This window comes from Cyberlindnera jadinii (genome assembly GCF_001661405.1).
Source record: "Cyberlindnera jadinii NRRL Y-1542 unplaced genomic scaffold CYBJAscaffold_3, whole genome shotgun sequence".
Classification (NCBI taxonomy): Eukaryota; Fungi; Ascomycota; class Saccharomycetes; order Phaffomycetales; family Wickerhamomycetaceae; genus Williopsis; species Williopsis jadinii.
This window is the reverse complement of record NW_017963654.1, coordinates 750,656-773,704: the sequence shown is the minus strand read 5'-3', so window position 1 is coordinate 773,704 and position 23,049 is coordinate 750,656. Positions and strand designations below refer to the sequence as shown.

At 42.3% G+C, this 23,049-nt stretch overlaps 5 protein-coding genes and 1 non-coding gene across 6 annotated transcripts in view; 4 read left to right on the top strand and 2 right to left on the bottom strand.

Moving 5' to 3' along the window:
• Positions 1-23: 23 nt before the first annotated feature.
• On the top strand, positions 24-1,730 carry HRP1 (Hrp1p). The gene has a single exon (XM_020214581.1). It carries the CDS (start codon positions 333-335, stop codon positions 1,641-1,643), a length of 1,311 nt encoding a protein of 436 aa, XP_020071944.1. The 5' UTR covers positions 24-332; the 3' UTR covers positions 1,644-1,730.
• Positions 1,731-5,580: 3,850 nt separating this feature from the next.
• CYBJADRAFT_166683 (uncharacterized protein) lies at positions 5,581-6,583 on the top strand. Its single transcript, XM_020214580.1, has one exon. The coding sequence runs from the start codon at positions 5,846-5,848 to the stop codon at positions 6,530-6,532; it is 687 nt and encodes a 228-aa protein (XP_020071943.1). The 5' UTR covers positions 5,581-5,845; the 3' UTR covers positions 6,533-6,583.
• A 223-nt stretch (positions 6,584-6,806) lies between these two features.
• Positions 6,807-8,927, bottom strand: YAT1 (carnitine O-acetyltransferase YAT1; the record flags this gene model as incomplete). Its single annotated transcript, XM_020212585.1, has 1 exon — positions 6,807-8,927. The coding sequence occupies one exon, from the start codon at positions 8,925-8,927 to the stop codon at positions 6,807-6,809; it is 2,121 nt and encodes a 706-aa protein (XP_020071942.1).
• A 7,922-nt stretch (positions 8,928-16,849) lies between these two features.
• On the top strand, positions 16,850-18,211 carry CYBJADRAFT_171911 (uncharacterized protein; the record flags this gene model as incomplete). The annotated part of the gene is made up of 1 exon (XM_020216273.1): positions 16,850-18,211. The coding sequence occupies one exon, from the start codon at positions 16,850-16,852 to the stop codon at positions 18,209-18,211; it is 1,362 nt and encodes a 453-aa protein (XP_020071941.1).
• A 3,086-nt stretch (positions 18,212-21,297) lies between these two features.
• CYBJADRAFT_t45 lies at positions 21,298-21,370 on the bottom strand. The gene has a single exon. It is a non-coding gene; the product is annotated as a tRNA-Ala (tRNA).
• Positions 21,371-21,716: 346 nt separating this feature from the next.
• CYBJADRAFT_64411 (uncharacterized protein) overlaps positions 21,717-23,049 on the top strand; it is a 1,893-nt gene continuing 560 nt past the window's right edge. The window contains exon 1 of the mRNA XM_020217842.1: positions 21,717-22,968. Within this exon, the coding sequence (XP_020071940.1) occupies positions 22,008-22,968 (961 nt within the window). The 5' untranslated portion in view covers positions 21,717-22,007. The remainder of the gene's footprint in view (positions 22,969-23,049) is intronic.

Sequence of the window (23,049 nt, the reverse complement as noted above, 5' to 3'; positions counted from 1 at the left end):
GCTTCAACACATTTTTGTTTTCGCCGCAGAGGAATTTGCTTCCATAAGCTTCAGCATCTCACAACTCATAAAAGAGGGACAAAGCCTTGTGGATACGCACTATATAACAGGATATAGGACATAGGTTGTTTGTACATATTGCACAATACAAACTTGTTAAGGAGACCATCACTCTTTACTTTTTTTCTTTACTTTCCTTATACTGTTCTTTGATTAGTTGTTATTGTTGAGACAACCGAAACAAGACAAACGCTCTTTATAGTGTTAAATCACACATAACTCTCCAGATACCAAACTGTACCCACCTGAAAACAGCCAAACAAGCAAGCAGCATGTCATTGTCTGACGAGGAAGCCCTCTTTGACGATATTTACGAGGAGGAGAAGGCACCTGTCGTTGAAGAGCCGAAGGAGGAGGTTGCTAAGGAGGAGGCTGCTAAGGAGGTAACAGCTGGCGAGGAGGCCTCTGAAGCACCAAAAGACACTGTCGACAACGCAGAGCAACCAGGCTCTGCTGCTGAGTCCACTGGACCTTCGTTGTCATCCGCAGAGGAGTCCCACAACGATGCTGTGGTTCCAAAGGAAACCACTCCATCTGAATCTAACGTGTCCCAGCAGACCACCACTGCCCCTGCAACGACAGACTCATTGCTGTCCACATCCACCAGTGATAAGCCTAAAGCTGACCTCAGCCGTGATGCTGGAAAGATGTTCATTGGTGGATTGGATTGGGACACCACGGAGGACTCGTTGAAGGAGTACTTCTCACAGTTTGGTGAGGTTGTCGACCACACAATCATGAGAGAACCATCTACCGGAAGATCCCGTGGATTTGGGTTCTTGACGTTTGCCAACAAGGAGTCGGTGAACAAAGTTCTCAGACAGGAACATGTGCTTGATGGTAAGGTTATCGATCCCAAGAGATCTATCCCAAGAGAGGAGCAGAACAAGACAGGCAAGATCTTTGTCGGTGGACTGCCTCCAGATATCCGTCCTTCGCAGTTTGAAGATTTCTTTGCTAAGTACGGTGAGATCATCGATGCCCAGTTGATGCTCGACAAGGACACCGGTAGATCCAGAGGGTTTGGCTTTGTGACGTTTGACTCATCAGAAGCTGTGGACCGTGTATGCCAGAGCAGATACCTCGACTTTGAAGGTAAGCAGATCGAGGTGAAGAGAGCAGAACCAAGGGGACCACAGCAACAGCACAACCACCATAACTACCAGCAGAACCGTTACATGCAACAGCAGGGTGCCAACCCGGTGTCAGATATGATGCAACAGGCCATGCAACAGGGCATGAATAACTTTGCGGGAAATGCTTCTCAGGAGATGATGACTGAGTATTTCCAAAGATTGCAACAGTATTGGGCCATGGTTCAACAACAAGGAGGTGCAATGGCTATGCAAGGTGCTCAAGGAGCAACAATGCCACAGGTGCCTCAAGCAGCTCAGCAGAGCCAAGAGTCATCACAGCAACAGCAATTGCCCTCTGGACCTGCTCAGTACAGCAGTCACAATAACTATCAACACCATGGTGGTGATTCCCATTCCAGAGGATATGACCATTTCCCTAGAGGACCAGGTGGAAGAGGAGCAAGAAGGGGTGGGAGAAGAGGTGGATACCATCCATACTCCCGTTAGCACAAATGCTCAATGGTATATAGAGTTGATAGCTAAGGATTTAAAGGACATTGAATTGTAGATAATGGAATTAAAAAGAGCTTGAGACAGCTGATAATAGAACAATATGATAGTACATGGCGTGAATAGTAAAACATAGGTGGGAAAAGGTTGCCGAAACAGAAAACGAGGAGAGGGGCAAAAGCATATAAGCATCATTACTTGAGTTGTGGTGGTAGATTCCCATGACACAGCCAACCAATCGGTTGTTTGAGGTTTTTTTCTCTGTCAATGAATCTATAATCTTCCAACAGGCGGATACACTCATCGACAGAATAGCCCTTGTTTGCACCATTCTCTATCGCATAGTAGATCACCTTTCTTCTGTTGAACTTCTTGGAAGTAGCCGGGTCACGTCTCCAGCCCGTACGGTACTCAATCTCCAGAGATTTGATAGAAGGCTGTCCATTCAACCCTATAGCGTACTCGTTCCAGATCTCCTCGACCGACGTTGGTGCTTTTATGAAGGCATATTCCTTATCGTATACTTTCCGCTCTCTTTTCTGCGAAGGATCTTCAGTTGTCGTTTGAGAGGATCCCAGACTTATCGGAACATGCCTAGAAGATCCAATGGTGACGCCGCTGAGAGGGTCATCCAAAATAGAAGACGAATTGGTATTAGCCGATCTTGGGCTGTTAGTCTTCTGGCGCTTGGTAGGGCTTCCAGATACAGCTAACCGAGTGTTTGCCAATTGATGGTGATGAACCTGCTGTTCTTGCTGAGCAGAGTGTGAAAGTTGTTGAGATGTCTGTTGGGACTGTTGGATCTGTATCTGCTGATGATGATGATGACGTTTTCGATTATCTTGTTGGTTTTGACTCTGGTTCTGCTGCTTCTGTTGCTGCTTCTGCTTCTGCTGCTGCTTCTGCTGTTGCTGCTGTGAACTTTGCTGTTGCTGTTGTTGTTGTTGTTGCTGCTGCTGCTGTTGTTGTTGTTGTTGCTGCTGCAGCTGTTGTTGTTGTGACTGTTGTGGTTGACGCTGCAGCTGTTGTTGTTGTTGCTGTTGTTGTTGTGATTGCTGATTCTGCAATTGGTCAGGTTGTTGACGCTGGTGTTGCAGTTGAATTCTGGACTGCTGACGAGACTGAGGTTGCAGCTGTTGGAAGTTCTGCTGAACAACCGCCAGGTGGTTATTCTGTGACATCTGCTGTAGCGGTGTAGTCCCATTTTGGGACGATAACATCTGATTGGTATTTATGGCGGTTGAAGCCAACAAATGGTCATTGGTAGTCATCCTAGAGCTCGACGGTAGGATGGCAGTGTTGCTGGACGTGTGTGCGTGTGGTGCCGCTCCTGTCAATCCAGCAATGGTTCCATTGATCAATGTATTGGTATCATTAGCGAGACTTGATGACGGGCCCACACCCGACGCGTTTGAGCCCATCGCCACGTATTCTTCTGGGGAGCTCATGATGTTGTTAATCTTCTGCAACACATTGGCTTCCTTGGCTTCTTCATATTGACGGTTATCTTTCATGATATCCAGAATCAATGAAGCGATGTTTGTCAACTGGCTCTGCGTCCGTGTTTGTTCCAACTGGAACGCTTTCTGGGAATACTGAATATCCCCCTGGAGCATATAGATATGACTCTCATAGCTCTTAAGCTGGTTCTCCAAGCTCTTCACCTTCTCCTGGAGAAGCGTTATCTCATCTGGCGACATGTCAATATCTTTAAGCGCTAAAACCTATACGTGTTTGTCTTTGTTTACGTGAAGTTCGTGTGTTTACACTTTTAATTGTTGCCTTGTCTGATCAGGCAAAAGGCTTTTGTCCTGTTTTTTTTTCTCTTTTGGACATCGGCGACTAACAACAACGAAAATTTAAGGGGATTGTGCTGATTGCAACGCTATAGGTTAATTGAAGATTAATGTTGTTCAGTAGTGTATTTATCGTATCTACCTGATTGAACAAGACTTTATATATCGTACCCTATCTGTGTGGAGCGTGTCTCGCTGTGTCTTGTCTAGATTGTCCCTTCTCACTGTACTCATGTGTGTCCCAGCGTCCCACTGTCCAGTGTCGCTTTTGTCTCTTGTCCCATGGTCTGCGTCCCAATAAACCATGTATATATTTGGGTGTAGTGTGGTGCCTACCAAGTTCTAGAGAAGAGTCGGACTTGTTGTTGTTGTTGCGTTTGACAACGTTCTCAGGCTTGATGAAAGTCATAATCCACGATCAATTGGCATGGGAAACAACATACCAAACGCCCAGGTGTAAAGATGGATGCGTTTACCGTGTGTTTAGTGTAAATAATGGTTTTCTTTATATATGGCATGTCCAAGATATCGCGGTTCGGGAATTGTCCAAAGGACAAAACAAACGCCAAACATCAACGATTGTGTCTCAACGGTTGTGTCTCAACGGTTGTGTCTCAACGGTTATGTCTCAACTAGAAGCATCTGCTAAAAATTATAACCGTTCCGATACTTGTGACTCGTATATAGAAATGGCTGGAAATAGCAATCCTCGCTGTAACGTGAACGTCAGCCCTGAACTTTGGCTAGGTTCCACAGTTTCGAATTAGATGGCCCCATCTCATACCTCCCCATAACCAATAGCGAGGCCCTATCACGCGTTTCCAGGCCAAACTCCAAAAATAATCCACCAGAATCACAATTGCTTCCAAGCCTTGCAAGATTCATCGTAGCAGATTTCATAGCCCACTGTTTGAACGCATTATTATTCCCTCGGACCTGGCGAGTGGGCAAGCGTACTGCTGTTTTAATGTGCGATGGTGAATCGCTGTAGCGTATGCTGTGTGTAGTTTCTACAAGTGAAATGTGTTATATCGCCATGCTTAGCGACAATCAAGCCATCAACACCAGAGTAACAAAGCCCCTCTTCTTGTTCGATCATCACAACACGCATGTACGCGACAGGTTCAGTGTTTACACCTCCAAGGTTCTAAGTGGATCGCAATCCTGATGGTCAACATTCTCACACTGCTATGATATATGCTACTCAAAGCCGGAAAATGCATTGATGCTAATCTAAACACGGTCGTAATTTCCAATGCAACTTCGCAATTTTAATAACACAGCTAATTATGGAGTCCGATTTGTTGAATTGCTACACCGCAACTTAGTCTTGGAGGAATGGGCTTGCATGTGTACCAGCTAACACACATCGTTCAAGGATTCGAGTCTGGACAGCTCCACCATCATCAGTGTTGGTGACTGGTTGATTCGTTGAACCTTCCACGATGCACAGTATGTACCTTCCAATTTTTTCCCATGAGAGTTGACGCGCAATTATGTACTTGATGATTTCTGATCCAAAATACACACGAAAAGGGAAATAAGTTCATCCAGATCTGAACAAAAAAATAATTGGGGCTGTATCCTGGGTGGAAAAACCAATAGACAGGGGAGAGTAAAGATGCCCATACACTACACCACGTCTCGTAACTACGGAACCAACTATGTAAGCCCAGATTTGATGTGTGCATTGTGTAGTGGTCCCACTCAGCACTGCTCATCGACTACGTGTATTCCCGGTATACATACCTTTTATTTTGGCGCACCGTGTTCACACACACCAAGTGCTTCGTAACGCTAGGCAAACCTCCTCCATTAGCAGCTCATGAGATATCACAGCACCACTGGCATATAGACCACATTGCTATACGTTATTACTGCCCAAAGCAAAGTTACGAACCGTATCGTTTCTCGAATATGTGTTAAAGAAGAGCGCATAGTTCACTTTCCCCATCCCGCCATTTTACTCCTCTTTCGGTGAACGTACAAGATGAAGCCGGAAGGAGTAAGTCGCGACGCGTTCTGCGTCCTGCGTTGTGCATTTTCGTGTTCAAAACAAAAACAAATATGCACTGTCCTTCAAGGCCCAAACACTCCAAGTTCAATTGGAAGGTTTCAATCTAACCAATCCAGAACACCGATGGTTCAGTGGAGCCTGTGTACTTAGCTACGAGGGACAGAAACTCACATCATTTCAACCGCGTTGCAGGGTCTAGAGCGAACCTTCCGGTATGCAATGATACTCTTTTCCACTAGTCTTCAACAGCTGTGTTACTTTCAGAAGTGATTATAAAAGGAGCGAGTTTTGCACTCTCTTTCAATCCCAGAACGCCTCAGTTACTCATTACAATCATCAACACCTGGTTACAGTAAACCGTCCATTCTTTTAACAATTATCATACAATGAAGTTCTCAGCCATCGCTCTTGCCTCTGTCGCCGCTGCTGCCACCACAGAGATCACCTCCGTCGAGACCGTTTCCAACGAGTCTACTGTCGTTGAGACCATCACCTACTGTGGCCCAGAGACCTGTGTCACCAGCACCGTCTCTTCTGCTATCACTACAACCACCTCTACTACCACTGGTGACGAGGAGGTTGTCTATGCTACCACCACTGTTGCTCCAGCAACCACTGTCTCTTCTTTGACCTCAGAGGAGACCTCAGAGACTACTTCTGAGGAAGCTGCTCAAATTACCTCCACCGAGATTGTTTCCAACGAGTCTACTGTCATCGAGACCATCACCTACTGTGGCCCAGAGACCTGTGTCACCAGCACCGTCTCTTCTGCTGTCACTACAACCACCTCTACTACTACTGGCGAGGAAGAGGTTGTTACTGGTACTACAACCCTTGCCCCAGAAGCTTCTGTTTCTTCCGAAGATGAGACAACATACGTTGACATTACAACTACACCAACTGTAACTGAGTCCATCCTCACCTCTACTGATACCACTGTCACCCCAACTATCTACAGTACTTACAACTCTAACGGTACCTCCTACTCTGTCAACGCATACGAGGGTGCTGCTGGTTCTTTGAACCCGGTTGTTGGTGCTGCTGCTGCTATTGGTGCCTATTTGCTATTCTAAGACTTCAGACCAAGGAAAGAAATCGAAAAGATTAACAATATAGACACGTTGGGACTTTAAGGATAATGAGTTTTATTTAATGGCAATTTGTATAATAGATATAGTTTTGAAAATACCAGTTTACTGAAATATGTAATTCTCTTTACGTAGTCAGCACCATGAGATATTCATCAATACACACTACACAAACTATCATCAAAACTAATCATAAAAATTCATTGATCCCATAAAATAAATACTATTCACAGCCAGTATGAATGCGTTAAATATACTTCTAATACTCTGCTAGTCTGAGCTTCTCGCTTAACTGTCTTGCAGAAATACCAGCTCTTCTAAATCCTACTCTCTCTGGACTAGTGCCTCTGCTCTTAATCTCATCATCTTCGAGGTCAAAGTAGCCATACCCACCGAGCAAATAATTCAAGTTACCAGATCTTGTGTGCTGCAATCTTCCTCTTGCCTTCATCTGCTCCTTTTGGTTGAGTTCATCCTCGTAGATATGCTTGACCTCCTCCAAGTAATTACGCAAAGTATCAACAAATCTTTGAGTTTGACGGTGCTTACTTGAAACACAAATATTGAGAGAGCCCCCCTTAATGATGTATGCAATACCAAAACCGTTGGAAGCTGTTGGTCCAAATCCAAAGACACGAAGAGATGGGTTACCACAGTTTGAAGTGGAAATCACAGAGTTGTTCAACTTGTCCCAACCAGAATCAGCGAAGATAGAAGGAATCTCCTTAGTAATCTTGGAATCGTTCTCGATGTTATTTCCAATGGTTGAGTCACTGTGGTGGTCTTCCAAGTTATCTTGCTCAGCGAGGTATCTTCTCCAGATACAGAACAAAGCATACAAGTGACGGTCCTGTCCCAAACCCTGAGAACACATCTTTGTTGTTTCAGTGTGGCGAGCACATGCAGCACGTAACAGCTCAAGCTTTTCAGCACCTGGAACATCTTCGAAGAAACGACGAACAAAGAGGTTGGACTCCATGGATACAGTTCTGATAGCTTCAGTACGGCCATGGAGGAACTGTTTTGTCATTGCAGGCTCATATGTACACTCAACTTTACCGTACAATGCGTAGTAAGCAGCTTGGAAAGACATTTGAGCAAAAGCATCTGGAGAGCACTTGAATTTCTTTATCAAGTCTGAGCCGTACGTGTTGAACTCAAGGACAGCAAATTCGTTTTGAGAAATGAGATCAGAGAGCCTGGTTTCTCCAAATCTAAGAGACAAGGAAAGCTCTGAGGTCAAGTTCCATTCAAGCTTACGGGGAATTGTAACAACATTTGTATCAATCTTATCCGTCTTCAGGAGAGATGGCGATTTAGACTTCCATATTGATGGAGAATTTGGGTTAATTGCCTTTGCAAATTTGAGAATGGTGTCGGTATAGATGTCCGAACAGAATCTCAAGACGGTGTGACCATCAACACCGGTGTGCTCAAAGTTTATACCAGCTTTAGCGTTTTTGGTAACAATAAGCTGAAGCTTATCGTACCATCTGTTCGTACAGGTACCAACTTGTGCACCCTTGTCCAAAATACTTAACCCACAAAGCATGTTCTTGGACAAGTCAGCTAGGGAGTCAAGCTCAATGTCGTCAAGAACGACAATAAACAAAGCAGAATCAATGATTCTGAGGATCTTGTAGTTGATTGGGTCGTTCATCAAGTGACTTCTCAAGTTGGCCCACACCTTTCTATTCTCTGTAGTGAGGACACCAAAGGATGATCTTGCAATCTCCGAAGGAGTTGACTTGGATGCATCCTTGAGAATACTGTCAAAGTTGAAGGCCAACTCATCATCAGTAAGAATAAGGTTGTTCTCCTTGTCCAAGACATCAAACCAGTAGAACTGAGATCTTGAGAGCACCACAACGTGGTGGGAAGATGGGTCAGTTTGCATAACACAGCCTGTTCCGGTTGGAATTCTTGCAGACCCAAAGAGCTTATTGTACTGATCCATACAGAGTGGTGTGTTTCTGATCATGTCTGGCGGCAACTCTTCTCTTCTAAGCGCCCTGATGAATTCCAAGGATGACGTTGTTAGAGAGGCCGCACGCTTGGTTTGGGTGTTGTTGACAGGCGTAGGGTCGTCCTCCAAGAGAAAGAACGGGTTCAAGTTGAGGACAACAGGGGAATCGTAGTTCAAGTACGAATCGTACCAGAACTGTTCGATATAGGATGGTCTTGTCTCTGCGTATTCCCTCAACTGTTGATCCAAGTCAGGACCAACACCGTTGAGGAATTCCTGTGTGGCGGCAACAGTCTCCTTGTGCTCATCCTCTGTTTGTAGCGGCTTCAGAGCTCTGAGGTAGTTTTCGCAGGTGAGCTTGAGATCGGGAATCGGGAGCTTCTTCAAGTCCTTCTGGTATTGAAATGTAGACATTTTTACACGATTGAGGTGTTTTATGGTGCTACTTCTTACCATTCGAGCTCCTTTGAGAAAATTTATGTTCATAGCCTCTTGTATTTATAAGCTTGTCCCACAGTACTCATCGATACAACACCGCAACGTTGCAGCCTCCCGCTTCGTGATCACAATTTTTTTTTGCATAATAACTTTAGTATGTGCCACTTTTGATTTCACGCACAAAACATTTGCGCATGGGTGAATGGGGCAGTCGGTTCCCGCACTGTGTGACTGACAGACTGCAGCACCGATTGGATTTGGCATCCCGCATCTCACCAGATAGGACAGTGTGGGTGAAAAAGGACGCCGTCGCTACAGTTATACACCATGGATGTAAGGAGAATTCTACCAAGTATGCTAGTCGAATGGTGCTCGACAGTGTACGCATGTGGCATGAAAAAAGAAAAGAAACATATCCGGCTTGTTGACTACGATAGGGAAATCCATGACCACATTGCACATGTTGATCTTATCCCTGTTTTTTTACTGTTTGGCCCAAACTTCAAAGTAGATAAGGTAGGCTAACGGGTTAAGGCTTCCGCCAGGAGATACTTTTTGAACGTGACAAGTCACAAAGCATCGGAATCCTTTTCTCTACTTCAACGGCTGGCCAGCTTGAAATAAGAGTATTTTTCTCTCATGAGTCATGATGCACATGCCTTTAAATCCAACAGGTAGATGATCACACATTTTTGACCAATCCTACAACGTGTAATGTCCCGTGTTAAGCTTTGAGAGATTATCTTTGCTCACGCACTTCGATTTTTTTGTGTGGGGTAAGGTTGCCCCTCAGGTTTCTGGAGTAACCTCAAGATTTCATCAATGTTGCGCCGAACAGATTTACCACTCAGCACATTTCGACTTTTTCCCAGCTGACGATTTCGAAATGTTATACAAAACCGGAAAGCGCGGGTGAAGCAAGTAGAAATTGGATGGGGACCATCATCCCTGATCTGAACGAGTTTATGAATCGTGTTTGGTTGTATCAAATAAATAGAGAATCGAGTTGAACGTACACATGCACGAACTCCATGCGGTTAGGGTGACCACAATGGTAGGATGCTATGGTTGTGCTGTTGATCAATCTAAAACAGCAAGCGTGGATTGTTCCCATTTTCCCGATGCCTGATCATGTCGATGATTAACTTGAAGCAAGCAGCAAACGTCAATATGTCGACAACTTTTTAATGCTGTTGGACGTTGTCAACGCGTGCGTCATGGTCCACTTTTGTTCAGACACGACATCGACATTGCTTATGTGATAGGTGCTCCATCAGAGACCAAGATTGTTGTAGTTAATCTGAGCTCTAATGCTCATTATCCGCCCTACACGGCCTAGAGTGCTTGAGCACGTGGAAGTGGAAATGCTTCATTTGGTGCTACATATCTCAATGCTTGAGTTAGTTTGAATGCTGGTTGGGGTCCTTCATTGGACGATGTTCATGAAAGTAAAGATACAGCTGTGACCCATCCCCACATTGATATTTAGGGTGAGATCCAATGGGACTAAAAGCTCAGACATCATAGGGCCCGTGCTCTGAACAGATTTATTACGCATAAAATCATTGGTTCGTTTCTTCAATGATATACTCAAGAATGTCAAATGAAATCATTACTCAATGGGTTAAATCGTTGGTGTCAAAAGTCATGCTGCAATAGAGGCATATTTTAGTTATTCATATTGAGAGTCAAGGAAGAGTTCTGCCAATATGCTTGCTGTGTAACTGCGAGAGCGGTGAGTAACAGCCTTTTCATGGTTATATACTGATCCAATGTTATACGTAATCGACTCTACAGATTAAGCTTGCTTTGCGTTTTAATCATGATAACCCAATGAACAAACCCTATTCTAGTCAACAATTTGGATATGGTCAATTAGCTTTTAATGAGGGTGATTATTCGAACGTCCATTGAGTAACAGCTACATATAAATAACAATTGATATAAAGATAGCGTTGCATAGACCATCATGAGTCAACAAATCGTAGGATATAGCCCTCGATTACCCGTTATGTTGATATCGTAGATGAGTTGTATATGTTTTTATGTAAATTATCTATACGGCCATAACTCATGATTAAGCTCAATGGCTGAAGGCAAGATCTATATTACAAGAGCCAGATGTAGTTAGTTAGATCTAGTTAACCACCCTACACAGTTCGTGATTTTTTTTTACTAATCGGCTTGAAAATTGTAGTCGGTCTTAACTGTGAGACCAGCTGCATACTCTGAGGCGTGCAAAATCCTTGGACCTTAAAAAACTTTGAATTTGAATTTGGTCCGCAGACTGTGCATTTCTCTGCAGGATGTATTGAACAAATTCAACTACAGGTGGACAAATAAGTCTCTCTAGCCCAATTATGCACTTGGCCACTACCAGTAGAGATGTATAGTGTGGGTACATTTGAAGTTTTTCAACCACATAGTCTCAGGGTCTTCCTGGTCAATGTACCAATCGTAACGAGTTAAAATCATGAAAAACTCTCAGCCTGGGGGTCACAGGGTCGAATACACACAATCTTGAATCTCACAACGTCATGTTAACCAATGTCCTTGAGTACTTATTTCTTTTTATTTTTAGGTCCTCAGTTAAAACTTAGGCGGTCGAGTTGCGAACATGTATGGCTGAGGAATTATAATCACCAGGACTTGAGAGGTCCTTCATGTCAACATGATCCCTTTACCATTTATACATAGGTCCTTTCAGGAGGCCAAAAACTTGTGATCCCTTCAACATTAATTAACTCAAAATTACACTGTCAACAGCGAAAGGCACAGTTATATTTATTGAACAACGTCTCAGTATACTATTTCGCTGTAGAACGGGATTGTTCATGCCCATAAGCTAGTTAAAAGTCTTAGTAGTTTGATACGACTTCAAAGCGCTTTTAATTTCCCCACTGAAGGTTGAATTTAAGGAATAAGATTCATCTGAGGAACAGTACTATGACAAATGTACCAAATAACTGTTTTACATGTTTTAGTCACTTTGAAGACAACAAAAGAGACAAGATAAATGGTTTTTCCGTATAGTAAACGTCTTCTATTCGGCATTTAATAGCTCGGTGACTGAGTCAATATTTTGGTCAGAGTAGTAAAGGTATCCGTTGTAGCTTAGCTGTTCCATGAACTACAAGTACCTGTAAAATATATTATCTTCAACTATACTTAATAACATCTAGATTTTCTTTTCATAGGTCCTAAGTCTTGACTCGCCTGAAGTTACGTTATCGTACCTTCGTAAACCTTTGAGAGAAGGCACCTTGAAAGTAACTTTTCATGCATCCCCAATGACCCTAATGGCTAGTTTTACATCACAGACGCTAGAACATTGTTCAGGTGGTTTGTATCCTTTGCAAGCTCCTGGAAAATTGATACTTGCTGGGAGTGGCACATCAAGCAACAATCGTGATCTATATTATCCTACAGGGCCCAAGATTCAGCCTTACTATTAATGGTCTGAGCCATTGTATTGTCCATACTAGTTGGAAGAGGCTCTTTCCGCCCCATTATGATTAATAATGTCTGTATTGTTCAAAGTTGTTGAGTGTTGGGCTTGAACACCAGCCCTTTGAACTGGCTATTTATTAGGAATCAAGCACATATCTTCAACAAAGACTTCAATTTCTTTTAATTACACACAATGACCTATGGTATTTAGATGAGTTCATTGACTCAAAACTACTTTCAGAGGCTGGAAGAAAAAATGAAGATGGACTATGTTTTATACTTGATGACTATCTGATAGAATTGAAGAGGTATCATTTTCGAAAGATCAATTCACAATACAAGTTCAATGTAGCTTTATACTCGACGGTGATTTCTATTTCAAAGAAGAAACACATTTTAAGATTTCTAGTGAGTTCACACACACGGAGATCAAGTGAACACAGGAAGCACAGGACCACCGCAGGTGACTTTAGAGTATACACCTTAACGTAAGACTTTCATGTGACAGTTTTACTTGTTTTATTTTCTAACCTCATTGATATTGACTGCTAAAAATCAGAAATTAATGACCTGAATAACATAGTGAATATTAACAGCTGCTTTGAGTAAACAGTTGTCTTTCTAAAATGCCCTTACTGGCTGTAGTACTTTTAAAGAAAATCATTCGAGCGCGTCGTGTGTTATCGTTATACGAATACTTGCTCGGCTAATTTGTAGTATATATCACTCCCAGAACCTGTAATTGCAATGACGTAACAGGATGAAGTCTTTGTAGAGCATTTCCACCGTACATCAGTAGTAATAGTACGATGTATCGAAAACGCAAAAAGCCACCGAAAAAACCTCTCGAAAACACAGACACTTTTGCAGCAGCGGAAAAATTTTTTTTTGTCAAGCAATACAGCAAGCAACCCGATGATAAATTGATTACAACGGATGTTAGGGTATAGACGGGGCTGAACAAATTAATAGGAAACGATAAAATTTTTATCATGTACTGAGTAGCCGTGTGCTATAAGGTAAAGTGAGTTATTACTGTATCTGTTACATAAACACACACCCTGTATCAAACAGTGCGGTTACGGGTTCTGGATGTTTCCTTCGTCCCGCCCATATCAGAAGAAGTTAATCCCACTTTGAGCAAAGTTGGTCACTGATTGCATTTGGTGGAGTTGTTTCACTGAGACATTTTCATAACATAACACCATATATTCTTTTCTGATCTTTTGTCTCAGCGCATCTGTTCAATCACAAATCCCACTACTTGAAGCTCCAACTATTCAAGCAGGAAACAGCAAATCAAATGTACTAGTTCGTATATTTGCAGCTAGTTGTTTCAAACTGTAGTGTAGACGTCAGAAACTGCGTGCTGTACATAGTGGTACATATGCAAGGTATCAGGCGAATAGCGGTGTCATGTCGACTCACCACAGGTAGACTGTTCACTACTACCTACGTGTGCAGAGGTGGACCAATTGATGTACGTCACTCATCCACAACTCTACATACACACTACATCGTGAGATTAAAGCCATACATAATTCTCTATTTCATGTTTCTTTAGCAACATCGACCCATCGGTTAACAGCACGACGCAAACATTGAACTCCTGTCAATAAGCGTAGGTATTGGTTCACAGTGCTGAATTCAGACGGTTTTGACCGGTTAAGTCCAATCGACTCACCATCTTATCAGTATTTAACAATATGGTGCCTTAAAGGGACGTCAAACTTCAATACCTCATCAAAGCTATGAAACGTTTGTGTATTGGACACGGTTTACGTCACCGTAGCTTACTTATTGATAAACCCACTCGCTGTTCAATACACATAATTTGCCAGATCACCAACCGTCCCATAGCTCGAGACATCAGTAGTTACTACTTAATACTTGGAAATTTATAGTGATTACACAATAAATATTGGAGAAGTAGACAGGGAGGCGGCTATTCAACCTCCTGCCACGGACACAATGTCGTCTACTAGTTTCGGATGCACGGTATGTAGCTACCGTACTGTTCTGGATTTTATTTTAAGAACCCTTTTTAATTTTATTGTAGTTTAATTCCAACGCGTGTTCTTGTACATAACTAATGCTAAGACGAACCAAACCCTTCAACTTCTCTACAGGTTGGAATCGCCAATGTTTGGAGTAACACACAGATTCTCGACAGGTGAATAATGAATTGCGCACTTATGCTTTTGGAATGTACATGTATGTGCGCATATCACCAGCTAACTGGGACATAATTTAATAACAACGCAGCTTCAACTGCGATTTTATCATGCATCTGCACGTTTACGAACCAAGCGATTAGAATGACAACTGCGCCACATTTTTGCATGAATCTCAACCATAAAAACATACATATGACATATTACGAAATCACCTCTAACTGAAAGTGTATTATCCGTAGTGATAGTATAGTTAAACGCTCATGATAAGTAGAGACCTTTGAAATGCAAGATTTAGAAGTCAATGTACACGAGACCCCCTGATAGTGTATCAAGGTTGAAAATAAAAAGACTACGTTGTACCAATGATGATTTCCGAAAAAACTGACTCGGTCATGTATATGAGTGAGTTAGATTTAGGCTCATCTGAATTACGTTACTATATAATTTAGGGGCCAAAATTTCTTTTCTTTTTTTCAAGAGAAAACTCTTAATTTAGATATGCATGGATTACAGTGTTTTCATGCGCCCGTGGGTTCTACTGTGGGCTTCCATGAATATTGATGAGTGAAGTCAAACTTAACCTATACTGTCTGCTTGGACCAATAACTACTTGCATGAGTCACAAGGCATGTGGTTCGGGAGACGAAGTAGTGAAGCGTCATATATATCCATGTGGAAGACTTATGAGTTAACAAGAACCGCCAAAATCCGTTCTTGAAGCTTTGGGAATACCGAATCTAGAAGTTTATTCACATTTCTACTTATTCGAGGGCAGATTGATCAAGAATATACATATTCAGCACCCTTTAAAGTGGAAAATTGTGCCAGCGATCCAAAGGTTGTATACCACTTTTCTATCCATATGCAAGATGTCCACAACGCTAAAATATACGGACAACAAACTAATAACTGACACCCATTTGTAAGGCCAATCGTGATATTCGACCAATTGTGTCGAGGACTGCATACTGCACAACTCAGCCGTTGCGATCGGGCACAAATGTGTACAGCGTCCGTTGTTTACTTCTGTAGTTGGAAGAAAAAAACAAAAAACGGCAATGACCAACTCAGGGCCATAAAAGGCCAGACTTTAAACTCTTACTGTTTGCCAACGCATGACGATCGCGATTCGCTACACATCTACATGCATATGCGTAGCTGGCGGTTGGCTGCTAGTAGCAACGCTGGTAACAGTTGTTCTGCGTAATCTCACCCTAATTCCAAAAATGTTGGTAAAAAAACACTATCAAGTAATTAATGTATCTATACAACCAGGTGAATACAGATCCTGACCAAATGACTGGAAATGTTCTGCAATTGACCTGATCACAGATTAATTTGGTGAAACTCGAATCCATTGACGCTAAAAGACCGTATTGCGCATACTCATGCATGAACAAAGAGAAAAAGGAGATCTCAAAAAATGCGCAGCAAGATTAAAAATCGTGAGGGATCTCCATTTCCCAAATCTTATTTCGCAGGGTCATCGGGTCAGCAGATATTGCAAATACTTACCGTTCAACCTCTATAAATCTCAAGTTCGTACGGGTCCAGCTGACATCTGCAACCACAAAAATTAAACTAGTCCAATTCAAAAAAAAAAAGCCAAAATATACACAAATCTCAAACGTGTCGCAATTTCGATACTTACATGTCACCATGAGGATGAAAGAGACTGAAATCTAACGATATTAGGACACCAGATCCTTTGATTCGCAGTAATGTTTTGCACTAAAGTTCGCTGTCCACGTTTACTCGCGCGTGTGGGTCTAATATCAATCCATCATGTCCTTCAGAAGATTAGCTCCATGATGCACATGCACAGAGTCTGTAGCTGCATGTACCGCGTATGCATCTTGAGCTTGTGTTGCTTGGTTATGGGAAGTGTACACACATAAATTTCCTGCTCAAAGGGCGATGGGATAAATTTGTGCATGTGGTCTGTTTCTAGAGCAGATGCCTTTGACGTTGAAGAGTGATGTGCTGAATCACGCATGCCCATTACCCGGTGCCCAGTCTTGACCCTTCATAAAACGGCAACTATTATAAATATGGAGTTCAATTCCATTAACAATTTCCTGGTGCCAGGTTCTATTGATTACAGAGATAGAGATAGTATTGCCATAATATTCAACAGGCTACTGATACCCGCAGGAGTCTCAAACGCGTACTGCGATCAACTATTTGGATTAAGTTTCTTTCAGGAGATTAATCTGCCCCCAGTTTCTTGTCTGTTTTTAGAGTGCAACAACCTTCGCAGCCAAACGAGAAATGCATTCAGAGTCAGTTATTGGTCCGGATGGCCAACAAAAGTCAAACTATGACCGGTGGAAACCAAGCACCAAACTTGCTTGTATGATTGAACTGTACGGTGTTTCCAAGAACCCGGAGTATTTTGATCAGTCAAGACAGAGATTCAGTCCATTGGCCTGGCACTTGGTGGCCGATGCTTTAAACAAGGAGTACCCAAATGTTGCCAAACGCTTCACTAATATCAACATCAAATGTCGTTATCAGAGGGTATTGAAGTACCACAAGGTGTTCAAGCGCATGGCGCTTGCAAGCAGTGGCTTTAAGTGGAACTCGCGGGCATTCTGTTTCGAAGAGACCGCTGCCATAGAGGACCAACTTTCTCGCAATAATCTTAATGATGAAATTCTCAATAGTGAAATCAATCTTGTGAAGTTGCTAACGAAAGCTGGACATGCAGATATAGAGTACTTTCACAGATTCATATATGTGGATTCAAAGAACTCTGATCGCGATGATCAAGTATTACAGTCAAAGTCTTACATCAATTTTGCCATTGAGTATGGAGTCCTCACCCAAAGCTCATCAAGACCCGAATTCTTTAAGGACTTACAGAATGCCACGTCGAATCCAACATCGTTTTTGGCCCCTTCTGTGAGCCACGTGCCACCGACATATTCAGAAAACTATGATCAACACAAACCAACTCTACCTCTCTCGACCATGGCGATTGGAGTTGGTGCCAGTATTGTTACCAATGATGGTAGTGGTTTCCTGAATCAACTTCCACAACTTGATATGAACCAAGTAGGAGCAGCGCAGTTTCATTACCCACAGACTCAAGCTTCTCACACCGAGGTACCGTCTTCAGTGCTAAGTTACCCTTACACGCCCGTCCCATCTCGTCATGGTTCTGATACGTCACATGTAACCAGCATAACAATGCCATCATTGACTGATAATATCGACCAATTTGGATTCTCGGAGTACACGAATGATATAATTTGTTCAATACCTCAGGTAACGCTGAGTCGTGACGGAGATCTAAGAAAAAAGAGAAAGTTGGACAACGATATACAGAATGAGAGTGGCTCTCAAGCACTAACGCCTGAAGAATTCCCCTTTATTGAGCAACACTTTGACACATCTCTATTACCGTTAAACGCGGTACTTACCATTCACAAAGAGTTTGAGCACATGAAGGAAGCTGTCAGCAATAAAGTTTACGATCTCCGTATGAGCCAAACCATATCGTATGAAGATTTCACCAAATTGCAACAATTGTTGGAAACATCTACTTCTTTCTTAAGAAGTGCCAACAAGAGACTCTCGAACGATGAATCGTTCCTGGAGTTGATCAAAGTTTATACGGATAAGAGCTGAGATCTATCATTTTGCTCCGTCACCTCAGAAAGGTATACAAATTCAGATATTTTTAAAGGAAATACCAAACCAAGAATAGCGTTGACGTTATTCGAATATCATTTAGTTCTAGAGTGCATCACTTATATAATTTTTATCTCACGTTTTTGCGGGCTTCACTTCGAATTTGTACTTCATCTGTTTTATAGGACTACATCTGAATGAATCTCTCAGTGGTGATTATATTCTTGAATCCACGTTTATTTTAGAGATATGTACAGAAACTAAGGCTTGAAAGAGCGGATACAAAAGGTGCTGTTTCCAATACCTCACAGAACGTCGATGGAACTATCATAATGGACCTTAATGATTGGATATAGGGACTTGAAAAAAAGAATATCACAGAACAGTCTTGCATCAGTTCATTCCATTCTTGTTATCGTGGTTTAACGGGGATATATGCCCTCTCTATTTTCCGGAGCCTAGCACTTTTGGAACCCAATTGCTTCCACTTGGGTCGATTATACAAGCTGCCAATATGGTACAGTTGCTGAACTGACTGCTGAGGGGAATATAGTCGACGCCGATCATACAAAACAGCAGGTATGGGATGATCATAGGTAGCGTATATGTATGAGCACCTACAGTGACATGCCTGCATTAGCCAGAAAATGCTACGACACGAATATGTCTAAGAACTCCCAATGACTAAAATTTACAAATAGATGGATTCAAGATGAGCGGATCGTGCACTGTGGTCAAATCAATTAGCGTTCTTAGAAGGTGCCAAAATGTGTTTTAGTTTATAGAGTGCGTCAAATACTGTAGACTTCTGGCGTCTCACAAGATGATGTATACAGTGTACAACTCAACCAACAGCGACTGACACTAATGGTTCATGTCCAGCCAAATTTCTTCGTGAATGCTGACTTATGTAAGATCACAAGAAGTTCGATGTATAAGCGGTAAAATAGCACATGTTCATACATTGGTATTTCCTGTAGGAGAATACATGCTGTGGTCTGCGAAGCACGTTACGAATGCACATCGATATCTTGTCACTAGCCAATTTTTTCTTGAATTTGTCTCTCATCAGATCATACGTTCGTGTGAGCTGTACAAAGATAGTTGACCAGCCATATAACTGGTGAAGTATGAAGGATCACATATGATAAGCTACAGCTATATAAATCGTTCGTTGTACAGTACAATTACTGTGCTGTGTGCAACGTCATTCTAGAAGCCATCGTTGAATATGTACGTATTGGATGTTGGAAGATGATAATGTGTACATACCGCTAATCAACTGCACTCGTGCATTAATGGATGTACATGACAAGATGCAATTAGCCAGTGACAATAGCGTACACTAGTAGAGTTCTGATAATTGCGTGACACATGGCTGTGGCTCTGTGATGTCATTTAAGTGTGTGCTCTTCCAGATTTCAAGGTTGAAGGAGGATTCCTTATTTGCAGCTAATCTGTAACACACAACACTTGAAGAATACTCATTTAACCGTTGTGAAGTTATCATTCATACATGATGTGTTGCAGATCAAAATGTGTCTATGATGTTCACTTCTACCCTCAGTATGTACATACCAGGAGCATAGAGAATCACGTCTTAAAACTCCAAGTAGCTGCGGGTGCCGGGTTGTAAGACTGCAAGACTGAGAATTTTGTTGAGGTCAACTTATATGCATGCAAAATAAGCTGCTTGTTTCCTTAGGGGAGAATTAGTCTCTCCGTTGTAATTACAGAGCTCTGTGAATGGATATTTCTGCAGGTCTTGTTTTAGTAATGAAGGAGTAGAAATAGTGAAAACAGGACACCGAAAAAACATAGCATCATTACAGCTGATGACCCCAGTTGTCCATCACTCAAGTCTTTTTAGTGTGTAGCATAAAGGAGTTCAGTTGCCTAAAATTTCCTTATGTTCTAAATCTACAATAATTGATTCCTATTGCTAATGCGTTCTGCTATGGTCCCTGGGAAATGGGCTAGATACTAAAAAACAACAATAAGGGGAAATACCCCACACACATGACCCCATTGTGTAAGGCAAAGCTTCAGGATCAAAAGTCCAACGAGGAGCCCAGTCAAAGGCTAATAGAAAACTCTGGGCTTGATTATTTGATAATTTTTTAGCGTTTGCTAGCAGATACGTATGTGAGTACGTGCGATTGCGGAGCATGCAGTTGATTTCGACTTCGAGACATTGTTTATTTTACATGAAATGGCACGAGTCCAACATGGCTAGCAACGTGCTTGAGGTTAGCAGGTGTTTAGCTCATCATGTAACACATGCTCATGTGGGCTGTTAGTGTATACATTTCGACTCTGTAACTGTGATATCAAGTAAGCAGCGTGCAGTACTGCGGGCTGATTAATAGGGTAACGCGAAACTTTCATCTTGACTTTATACACTAATGTAGGCCGGTTTATTAGACCCAACAAGATTGAGCGTTGCACACGGCTGGTTTGTTGTAAAAATAGGGTTATAATAAATGGTGCTTATCAGTGTCTCCAAAAGGCCAGACTCTGGACACACCTATGTGGTACTTCAACATGTGATACAGTAGCACATGGCAGAAGATGACAGACTGCAAGCTAGGACTTCATGACCAAGCTACTGTGTCTGGATGGCTGGAAGCAGAGAATTTTTCACAGGAATGATGTGCTGGAAAGAATTTCGATTAAACGGCTGGAATAGTTCTAGAATACCTTGAGGCTACTTGGATATTCATTTTCAACGCGTTTCCCTCGTGTCTTATATCCTCAGTTTATCGATCTTCACTTGCTCCAAGTCTCGACTCTCTCGTCGATAGACTATGAGGCCTGTAACGTGTGGCTGAATTAGTAGTGCCAAATGTGTGTTATGGGAGTCTTATCTACATTCTGCAAGTTACGGTACTAATAATTTCTAATGATACTGCTGATCTACAAAGAGTATTTCTTGTCCAGTGTTTAGTGTCAAGTGCTGAGCTGTGGCCAATCCTGTTTTCAGTGGTTGTAGCGATTCTGTTATTTCTTTGCACACCATAATGTAGTATCAAAAAAGTGATCTGTGCACGACCTGGAAGCCAAAGGGAAAGAAAAAAAATAATTGGACGAGACCGGAGTCGAACCGATGACCTCCTGCTTGCAAGGCAGGCGCGCTACCAACTACGCCACTCGCCCGTAATTGTTGATTGGAAGAAGATACAGATGTCCCGATTACGCAGAACGAGGTGACGCTTTACCCATATTATGAAGTCAACGTCCTGGATTGAGGTCTTATTTGGTGCTGAAACTTCTGCACCATATACTAATCGAGTTAGAGTGTGCAATGGAAGATCCAAACGACATCAGCACGAACCTGGCATCAAAAATTGAGCGTGGATTGAAAGTAGAAGGGAGGATTTACATCGTGATAGCTCATCATGGCCTGACCCGAATTGAACCAACTATATACAAGATTACAATGCTTTAACCATCAATCACCATATTCCAAGTGTTTTGGTGGTCAGGGGCTCAAGACAGGTCAGATATCATTTTACGTAATATAACAGTTGATGCGACCAACTGGTCCTAATTACAAACCTTCACGCATGAGCTTCTGGAGAGGCTTTTCGAGTTAGAATCATCACCATCTTGGACATTTTCATGATAGAGATGTTTGTGATATTCTGGGCTGAGGAGATAATTAACCACAAAACCATTCCCATTGTCATCGGAAAGGAACCCATATGATTGCAGTTATGGTCACAAAGTGAGGTATTCTTGAATCACAGTGACACTGGCTTTATCATTACAATTGATCAATAGTTTGACGGGAATGCGTGTGTTTGCAAGAGCAGGTTTTAGTCTCATCATGAAGAGTATACTTGTGACTTTCTTTGTCCTGAAATTTATCCATTGTGTGACTGTCACTATTACAGAAGTTGTGAGTGTCACTACAACCATTCCATCTTACAATATTGATCTCATTCTGCTGTCTGTTGGAGAACACGATTCTCAAGACATATCTGATCAATCTTTAGTAGAGGCACTGTCACCATACCATCTCGCTCCAGGATATAGGGGAGATTTGTCTCCCGAGGAGAACCGCAAATGGCATTTCTTCAACGAGACGACGCAGAGTTTTGCGATTGAACCAACTTCAACTTCTGAAGGCTTAGAGGTCAGCAATCTCATTGGAGGCTCTTTGACTGCTATTGAGTCAATACCTGGACCAGTGCCAACACCTTTGAACGGTAATGACGATAAAGAGGCCTTGTACTTAGGAGACAATCAGGAGTTATTCTTAGGTGAAGTACCCGTTAACGACAACAGTTATGAAATCCGTGAATTAGAGCTAGAGAAGGGAAACCCATTTATTGGAATCAAGCGGCCTTTTACAGATCGAAAGCCCAATGAACATATGCCACCACCTAAGAATAAGCTTCATACGACAGACCGTGAATTGCGAGAAATAGACATGCCTAGCAAATCAACCTCCTCCTTGTCTGACTCTACTGATCGTGACTTGATAACATCTGATGTGGTGAGCAGTGAACTATACGTGGCCACTACAAGATTAAACGACACACTGATAGCTACAAACACAATGCCATATTTGGAGAGTACGCTGTTGGTTGGAATATCTTCCAACTCAGCATCAAGTAGGACATCTACATTTACACACTCAAATACTACTACTGGTGTCACTAGTGCTACCCCAGCTACTACTAAAGTGGCCTGGCCAACCATGATGGATTCATCAAGAGACCCCCAAATAGTGACCAACAACAACAACAATCACCCGTTCAAAAGCATGCAAGTTACTCAGCGGACTAGGGCCACCGTTGGTGTGAGAACGAACAAGAGAAAGCCAATCA